Source organism: Aptenodytes patagonicus, chromosome 22, assembly GCF_965638725.1.
Source record: "Aptenodytes patagonicus chromosome 22, bAptPat1.pri.cur, whole genome shotgun sequence".
Taxonomy (NCBI): domain Eukaryota; kingdom Metazoa; phylum Chordata; class Aves; order Sphenisciformes; family Spheniscidae; genus Aptenodytes; species Aptenodytes patagonicus.
Genome location: NC_134970.1, coordinates 286,378 through 296,023, shown reverse-complemented (window position 1 = coordinate 296,023; position 9,646 = coordinate 286,378). Strand labels below are relative to the sequence as shown.

The following is a 9,646-nucleotide window of genomic DNA, read 5'->3' as shown; positions in this document are numbered from 1 at the left end:
CGGGCAGAGGAGGGCGCGGAGCTGCAGCTGCTGCCGGCACCTCGCTCGCTCGGCTGCCGCGGCGCAGCGTAACGGCAGCGCTGCCGGTGCACGCGCGGGCAGCCTCCACGGCCTGGGGAACACTGCGCCCTGCAGCTGAAACCTCGCTGCAGGGAAGGCAGAGCCTCTAGGAAGGGAGACCAGCGTTGCTCTCGGTTAAGTCCACACCGAGTTGAAGTGACGGAGGGCGATGCTTTGTGTCGGGATTTCAAGGACGGGCAGAGTAGAACTTCCAGTCCTGAAGCTTGAGACCAGTTTTCAGCATGAGCTGAGCAAGCTCTTCTGAAAATGCCCAGCAGCCCATAAGAATTGTAGACAATTGGACACTTACAGTCACGGATTCCATACTTACAGACCCAGAATAGGACAGTAGCAAATGGAACATATTTAAACTTCCCCTGCTAATTATGGCCCACTACTAATTAAGAATAAACTCATTAGTCAAAGCAACTGCTATTTAGTTTCCATTTTTTCAGGCTGCACAGCAACTAGCCAATTAGAGGAGTGTTAACCCACACTAGGATAATGAAGGTAAAAATATATCGTCACAGGCATTTCAGATGACATTAATTTAAAAGAGATAAAATGAAACATTTTTGGTCGTTGTAATATTCAGGCAAGGTAAAAATTAGAGGGGGTGCGAAAGGCTTGGGTACGCGCAGAACAGAAGGAATTATCCCCAGGATTCACAAAACAGAATACACTTGAGAAAATACTGCCCATTGGGGTTTTTTATTCCCTCTTAAACAACTTCTAATAAAGAAGGACTGTATACAAGAATACTCCTGTACAGAAATCCCTTGTATCTACCAAACAATCTTGCTGGATATTCCAAATGGTTGCAAGAAAACAGCTCTTAATAAGCACAGGAACGTAAGTCACCTTCTGCATCTATCAGAACTCTCACTTGGTAAAAAGTGGCATAAAAATTTAAACTAATATTGGAAATGAGATGTTTACTGTTCTTGAAGGATTATTCTTTGATCACAGGTAAGAAAGACAGAAATCTTTATATAAAAATGTCATTAAAAATATCACAGTATCAATAAATTCCTGCAACACTGCAACTCTAACTTCACTTAATATAGGATTCTGCAGTAACTACGTAACATCTGTCACTAGACTTACCTGTGATGTAACATTAAAAACATGTCTACATGGTTGGTTTTGGTTTAGTTTTGAGGCAGACCTCAGCTCACTCTTCCTGAAGTCCAAAGTGGTGGGAGGCCAAAGAGCTTTGATCTGAAAGTGCTGTGTTCTGTGCAGGGTTTGAGTGCACCGCCTTCAGATCAGAGCTAGCCAGTATCCACATACCTTGGAGCATTGGTAAAGCCGGAACAGGTCTATCCATAAAAAAAAATTAGTCAGATACGCAATGTCTTTCAAAAATACACAGGTGTCAGAAAGGGTCATCCACTCTGATTTTCACGCCTAAATCAAGGTGAAGTATGCTCCTTATATGAGTTACTACTTAAAAGTGCTCTACTGGCTATCGGCTGTTCTCTTGTTCTGCTTCTAAGCAGTTGTCCAAGTAACAATGTTAACCCAGCCAAATACTGAGTGTTAGCTCTTCAAAGCAAAACAAAAGCTCTGCATGCCTGCTTTGTGCAGGCAGAGCAAAATATCTACCTACCATTTACAATGTAGTTTTTGAATAATCTCTTATTCCTTCTATCAAATAAAATAATCACAACCTGTATTACGTTCTCTAGCTACTGACAAGGTGGATTTAAGTGCCATCTGCGCAGTTGGAATTATTAACTAAAGCTCATAAAAATAACAAACAGGAGAGGAAAGAAACTATCACAAGGGAGTACACATCATAAATACTTCATTGTTAAACATCTGTATGCTGCAATTACTAAGACGGAGCAGCAATGCAAGCCTTTGCCATCAAGAGTATGTAATTTCAGAAAAATGCAGAGAAAACAGCCAACACATTTTGAAAGATAAAACAAACATACAAGGAAACACCTGAAAGAACAAATCAAAACCCATCCTTGTACGGTAGCTTCATAATAGTCTCTGAAGTCAAGATTTGGAGATAAGGTTATTTTGTGACCTAAGCTTCACAGTCAGGCAGATCTTCTCTCCTCACCTCTAAAGATTCTTTGCTGATTGACAATAGTTCACGCAGCTCTTTGTTTTCAAGCTGCAAAATCAATATTTTTGCTGAAATAGAAATGAGCTAATTCACAATTAAAGGACTATAATAGAAATGAGCTAATTCACAATTAAAGGACGATAATCTTTAAATGGCCCCACTCCTTCACAGCTAAATAAAACAGTGATTTTGTAAACATAAGCATTAATACAGTGCTAGCAAAAGGAGAACCACATCATTTAAAGCTTATCTTTTGCTTCTGGCTTCATGTATATCATACAAACATCAAGAACTTGAAAATAAACAAATCATGTTCTGCACTTCCTAACGCCACCCCCAAATTTTTGATTGTTATAAGTCCTTGACACATACAAAGTCCAGAGTAAGTCTAGAGACTCCCAAAGCTCGATCTATCTTTAGGAATTGCATCTGTTCTTACCTCCAACTGAGCTAGTTTCTCCTGAACTTTAAAGAACTGATCATCATCGACTTGAATAGCTTTTCTCATCACCTCTCCCATCTCATATATTCTGTCTATTTGACTTTCAATTTCCTGGAAGACATGAAAGTAATATATTCAATATGTTCAGACAAAAGCAGCTGTAATAATTTATCCCTTCTAAATCAATTACTTTCATTTTCTTGATTTTGGATTATTTTCCTGTTTTGAATTTCACCCCTTTCCTCCTAAGCACTTGCAATCCTTTCCAACTTGTATAATATTTAAAGATGGAAACATGTACCTTATTGTCCATTATCATGAGTCATCAATGAAAACAGTGAATAGAATTACATCAGTCAGCAAGATAAGGCCCCCTTACTTACCAAGATGGAAATAATTTCAAGTGTGACAAGGACTGAGACAAAAGATTCAGGTTCATATGAATATGATTAGTATGCAGCAAATTTTATATCGCTTTATTAGAAAAGCCTGACTCCGAATTTGTAAGAACGCTGAATATAAAAGCAAATGAGATTTCGAGACTAAGTAACATTGTGAAGTAATGGCCTCATCTCAGAAGGAGGCCAAGCAAGGAAACTAAAATAAGTAAGAACAGAGCCTCCTGAGGCAGTTTTTACAACACCTGTCTAGATACAGCTCTAATCCTTTGGAAGACACATTTTGTTGAAGCTCAGAAATGCACATATCATGAACACTGAAAAATTCCAACACGTAATGTAGCAACAGTTCCTGTTTGAAGAGCATTCCATTTCAAAATACAGTATTTAGGGAGGAACTAAAATGTGCAAACACAAAAATGTCAGTAATTGGCAAGAAGTAGCAAGACAAGAATTTGGAAGCTTTTGAAGCATTTTAACATAACATAAAAATATAAGCACTTTGGGGAATATCAGATAATGTAATAGGGTGGAGTTTCTTGTCTGTAAGTATCAGCAGTTATTCCACTGCACCTGGAGGATAAATATATCACCAGAGCAGAGAATTCAGTTTTGAATTCCGTTATTCAGAAAATATGTAAACAAATTAGAGCATCTAAAAGAGAGCTGGAGGAACAAGAGAGACTTAGATAACTTAATCTGGGAAGAAAGAATGATGGGTTTTTTAAACAGAAAGATGGTTATTAATAAGAATATAGCTCTTTAAAAGATATTAAAAGGTTGTTACTATTCTCCAAGTGGTGGGTAGGAAAAAACTCATGGACTTAATCTGAAGTACAGAAGATTTTGCCTAGACATTGAGATAGTCTAGGTACATTCCATCAAAGGTTCCTCCAGAGTCTCTTCAGCTTTGCATTTCTATGCCATTAAAATGGAGCAAAAGCAGTGCCAGAGAATAATGTTAGAAGTTCTGTTCAAATGTTAAGTCTTGACAAACAGAGCAATTCACACACCTAAGCAAGCACTGGAAGCAAGACATTGCTACACTACGTAACTTCAGAGGACCTAAGCAACGCGAAACAGAGAACTAATGAGTTGCCACATATCAGTGCAAAGATATATGTGCAAAGAGTTAGGCTGGCTCCAATTCCAATTAAAAAAAACACAAGATGTGATATGTCACTACGTTGAACCAGCTTGCTGTTGTCTAATCACATAAAAATGTATTTAGCAAATGCCTAACTTAATTCATAAGCCTTAAATAGAGATTTAATGTTATTATATTGTTATTAGGCACCTAAACGTAAAACAGGCAGCAGTTATCAGTAGCCACACCTTAGAGTTCTGAAGTCACTGCACCCAACATGGACGAAGGGACACTTTTAGGCCACTGCAGAGAGTATCCAGATTTAAAAACATTTGGGAGTGATGGTTTCTTAAGAATTAAACATACTGCAGCTCAGAGATTTAGTAGGTTCTTCTCCCTTTGTTACCATTATTGAACAGGAACAACGACGACTCTGATGTCTTTGATTTTACTGTAGAGAATCATGTGCATTAAGCTTAACCCAGGGAATTTACCATAAAGAACAAGCCTTCACCTGGGCCATGAAAGGTTTATGCTTTTCAGTGTCCTCTGTGATAACTGTTACAACCTGTGTGCCGTAAAAGGAACAGAGAAAAAAAATACCAGCAAAGAGAGACAAGACTTTCAGAAAATGTATTTTGGAACAGAGACATTCCATGAAGGGACACAAAGGTTGTATGACAGCAAGCAAGAGACAGGGAAGAGGGGTCTCGAGCCCTCTTCTGTCACCATCCCACCTTACCAAGGAATTAGCCCGATGAACTTTCAAGACTGGTTCTGCATCTTCACCTTTTCTCCCTTGCAAAAGCTGTAACATCTGCTTTCTGTATTTGCTCATGATAAGCTCTAACGCATCTTGGTGCTCCTCCAGCGAGATCCATAGCTCTGCAAAATACAGTGTGTCATTGCCACAAACTACAAGCAGTTTTTCACAGCAACGACAGCAGATGCCCAGAGGTACTCGGTACCAGCTGCTCGCTTGATGCGTGCTATCCCACCACTCCCCTCGACAGCGCAGCCCTACGACTCCGGCCCGGGGGAGGTTAGCCGAGAAGCCATCCTGACGCCGGTAGGCACTTCCACACCGAGGCATCCAGCGACGCTGACAGAAGGCAAAACAGCTGCACCCCCCGGTCCCCTCGACGAGCCCACCCCCGCCTGGGCCACGGAGCACGCAGCCTCCCCCAACACAGTGCCCCAACGCCGCCCCCCGGGGGCCCCTCTGCACATCACCCGCCAGCACCCCCCACCCCCCCAGCGCATCCCCCACCAATCCCCACCCCACCAAGTTCCTCCCCAGCGCACCACCCAACACGGCCCCCGGGGTCCCCCCAACACCTTCCGCCGACCCCGGCTCCCCACGGCACACACCCCCCTCCGTCGCCCCGGGGTCCCGTCGGCACGCCGCCCGCCAACCCCCTCAGCTCCCCCGGCACACAGCCGCCGCCCCGTGCCACCGCCGGCCGGCGCGGCGAGCAGGCTCACCCCTGTTCTCCTGCTGCAGGTCGCGGATCTGCGTGTTCTCCTGGGACAGGACCGCGTGCGGCCGCAACCGAGACGGGTCGGCCCGCTCCGCCGCGGGGCCCTGGCCCTGCCGAGACACGGCTGTCGGTCCGGCCGCTCCGCCGCCCGCCCGCCCGCCCGCCCGCTCGCCCGCCGCCCGCTCTCACCTTCTCGGCCCACGCCGCGCCCGCCTCTCTCATGGCGGCCACGCGCTGGTGCAGGACGGCGGACTGGTCGATGAGCGACTCGGCTGCGGTGTCGTGCTCTTTCAGCCGCTCCAGCAGCGTCTTTGCGTCCGTAAGGATCTTCTCGATGGTGCAGGTCATGGCGAGCGCCGAGGCGAGCAGCGCTCCTCACCTCCGCAGCGGCCCCATGCCCGCCGGCGCGCGCCCGCCGCCGGCAGACGCGAAGCCCGCGGTCCGGGGACGCCGCCCGCGCACGCCGCCGCTTCCGGCCGCGGCGCTCGCGCCGCACATGCGCAGGCGCGGGCCGGAGCTCGAGCGCCGCTCGGATGGCGCGCGGCGGCCCCAGCTGCGGCCGCCAGAGAGCGCCCCCCGGCCACGCCGCCAGCGGGCGGGGCGGGGCCAGCGGCCCGGCGGGGCACCGGGCCGGCGGCCGCCGCGGGCCGGCGGCCCCTCGCTGACCCAGCCGCTTCAGCAGGAAAATTCAGAGCCCTCGTGCCTTTTTTTGTTGTTGGGTGGCTCCTGGGGGGAAGGGACGCCCACCTCCCCAGGGAACCAGCATTACGGAGCAATCTACGTCAGGTTAATGTCTTCACCCTTTTAACGCGCTTCTATTTACAGAAGCCCAACGTGGCGCGTTTTCCCCGTGCCGGGACTCTCACGCGCAGGCAGTGCTCAAAGATCCGTGTTCTCGGACGTGGAGGCTCGGGAGCGTTTCACGACACGGCTCTTTGAGAGGAAACCCAGGTGGAACGCCTCTGGTTCAAATGAATGCTGCGCTGTGTAGTGCAGTCTGTTTGCAGAAGGGCATATACCCTTGACCCAAGGGGGGCCTGGTTATCTTTTTAAATACTCCCTTAAAACAGTGTGTGGTAAATTGTGGGCTGAGATCTGTTGAGCTGTCATCTTATCTAATATTCTTGTTTGTCCCTTTTAACAGTAAACATCCTCTACTCAAGTTAAAATAACAAGCTTTGTAATGCTGACTTGCTTCTTTGATATTTATTTGCTAACTAAAGCTACTGTTGGTGATCTGTGATGTCCTTGATGCTTTGCTTAACTGCCACGAAGCTTTTTTATTTAATATTACCAACTTTATTAATAATGTTTTCAACAATAATGTTTTAACAGGACTCCCTTTGACTTGAGTCATCTTCCAAGTTCAAATCCCCATTCAGACAGACACATAAGAAAAATCTAGGATGCTTTATCAGATAAAAGTTTCTTTATGATCCCAGAGATAATCAAGCCTAGTGCAGAAGTGCTGAATAAGATAATTTTATATAAGCAACAATTTCAAAACATTCATACAATCCAGAAGAGAATAGAGTAAGCAGCTGCATTTGGAGTATTTCTTCAGAATCAGATTAATTAGTAAAGTATGGGATCTATTTTGCAAATTTGGGAAATGCAATGCTGCTTTACAGTAACTTGCATGGAACTAAAGGTCTAAACCATGCTTTATAGCATGTTTTACCTTCTGGTCCTTCCTTATTTTTTTTAATTAGAGAACACTAAAAAGTTAAGACAACTTGTTACCAGAATTCCTTTTTCATAATGGGTGATTCATGAACATTTGGAAAACTGACAAATATTACTGTGTTTACCATTCTGGTTATGGAACAAGTGGGCAAAAGATTGCCCTAAGATAGACATGCCATCCCTAGGTTGTAGCCAATGCTTGTTTCCCTTGTTCCACTGTCTGTCCCCACTATTATATCCTCAGATGACCCTACCTGTGCAGTTCAGCACCTACTGTTGCTTCACTCTGCCTGTACTCCCAACTCCTGGCTGCCTTTAAAGCCTCTGCCAGTACATCAATTTTTGCAGAGCCTTTGAGCAGCCACACGGGAGTAGGCCTGATATACCTATGTGGAATGATATATGTGTACCAGTTCAGAATCCTCCCGTTTTTCACCTTATTCAACATAAGGAAATCCTGTGAAATCAAACATGCAGTCTCTAAGGTTCCACCTAATTCAGCTTTACAGCAGGGAGGCACTCAATGAGCCATTTAGAAACGCAGCACTGGAAATGCCAATTCACATCTACTAGGAAGTCAGTTAAAGGAACAACCTGTTCGTGCAGCATGAAGGATCATTACACCTCAGCAGAAGCTGCACCTGGATTGTATGTCTGAATCTCTGGCCTGTTCTGTTCCTTGCATTTATACTTTTGATTTAATACTCACTTTTCCCTGGCTTCAGAGATGACATCCTGGCCTTTCATGCCAAGTAGAGACAAGGGCCAGCACTGCTATATCAGACTTTCACTTCAGGATCAGTGCAATCCCTCTGTGGGGTTCTGGCTGCTTGAAATAAAATACCAGAATGAGAAGAAGATGGGAGCCCACGATACTACCACCACACAGCGCTTAGTCTTGTGTTCTCGCTCAAGGATGTGGCTTGCCCCCCTAGTGTGGCGCCAGGACACAGATCGGATCCCAGTAGGACAAAGCTCCTCGATTTAAATGCTGGGAATGCTTGTCACCAAAACTTCTAGTATGTAGCAACAGAGCTTAAACAAATCAACGGATGAGCATTTTCTGAGTAGTGGTGTCTTATAATTCCTTTGGCTTATCACATCAATTCTGTATAAACTGAAGAGAATGTATAAATTTGGCCTCTCAAAATTTTTAGTGTTTAACTTCAATTCGATTAAATACTTATGTATGTGTACAAAGTGAAAAATGAGGTTACAAGAGGTTAATGCTTTAATGCTTTTAATAACTCTTAACCACATGGCTGTATTTTGTCAAACAGAACATGGATTTGTTCTAGCAGGAAAAGCATACGCTAGATAGAAGCATATTGAGGCTCTCCAAAACAGCAAAGCTGCTACAGAACCAAAACCATTTCTAGGCCATCTTTGAAAAATCCTAAATCCATTCTGTGATGGAATAAATACATAGCATTTCTGAGCACAGCTGAGGAGGTTCTTGCTCACAGTAGGAAAATCGAAAAGGAAAGAAATCTAGACAGATCAAAAGCACAGAAAAAGTAATTAAAGAGATTGGTAACACACACAGCACAGAATCCTGAGCACAACATAGTCTCTGTAAACCTGGGACAAGTTCAGGGACCAGTACTGAGGATGTTAAAGCAATGTGCACCAGGTAACGCCCATAACTTATCCAGAAACTGGCAGTGGAGTAAATGATGGATAATAATGCACAGAGGAACTGACTGGTAGAAAATGGCAACATCTGTGACAGATTGAGTGGCATCTAAATGCTGGAAGTAGAAAAAAGAATAAAGGGCAAATTTCTAGGATAATTCTTGGGTTTCGGGTAAAATCATGTTAACCATAAGTGCAGTCAGCACAGTTTGAAAAACTTTGGCCGAGCCTCTGAAAGAGCAAGTCTCACATAGTAATGCAGCAGACATTAGCTTTTCAAAAGCTGAATGTTGTATTTCTCATTTCTACTACAAGTCCTTCCTTGGGTGTCTAACAGCCAAATATGTCAGCAGCTACAGCTTGATTAAAAAACAAAACAGACTTCTCTCTCACACCACACACCCCAACACTTTTTGACTGCTTGCTTTTAAAATTAAGTGATGGTGTTAATACAGTCATCAGCTGCTGTCACATTTTCACTGGTATTGCCCTCAACAAAACCTGTCGCACAGAGACTCACAGACCAGGAGGCCAAGTGAATCCTCTTCTTGCACTTCCTAGCCTATACTTCAAGGTGGATTACTGTTGCATAAAACAGAGTCGTTCTGTGACAAAAGTTATTACCAGGAAACTCAGTCTTATTGTTCATCTTAATTATCCTGCTTTGATAAATCTTGAAGAGTCACCCATTGCACCACAGCATTTACATTTATGAGTCTAATATTCTTTTTACTATTAAAACAAATGTCCTTAAGATGGAATCCAGGCTGGAAA

The 9,646-nt window shown here is 44.3% G+C and overlaps 1 protein-coding gene across 1 annotated transcript; it reads right to left on the bottom strand.

Annotated features, from left to right (window-relative positions):
• Positions 1 to 743: 743 nt before the first annotated feature.
• On the bottom strand, positions 744 to 5,985 carry SIKE1 (suppressor of IKBKE 1). Its single transcript, XM_076357904.1, is given in 5 exon segments — positions 744 to 2,191; positions 2,583 to 2,696; positions 4,813 to 4,955; positions 5,556 to 5,700; positions 5,702 to 5,985. Coding segments are annotated over 5 exon segments (690 nt in total). The 5' UTR covers positions 5,900 to 5,985; the 3' UTR covers positions 744 to 2,101.
• Positions 5,986 to 9,646: the final 3,661 nt, after the last annotated feature.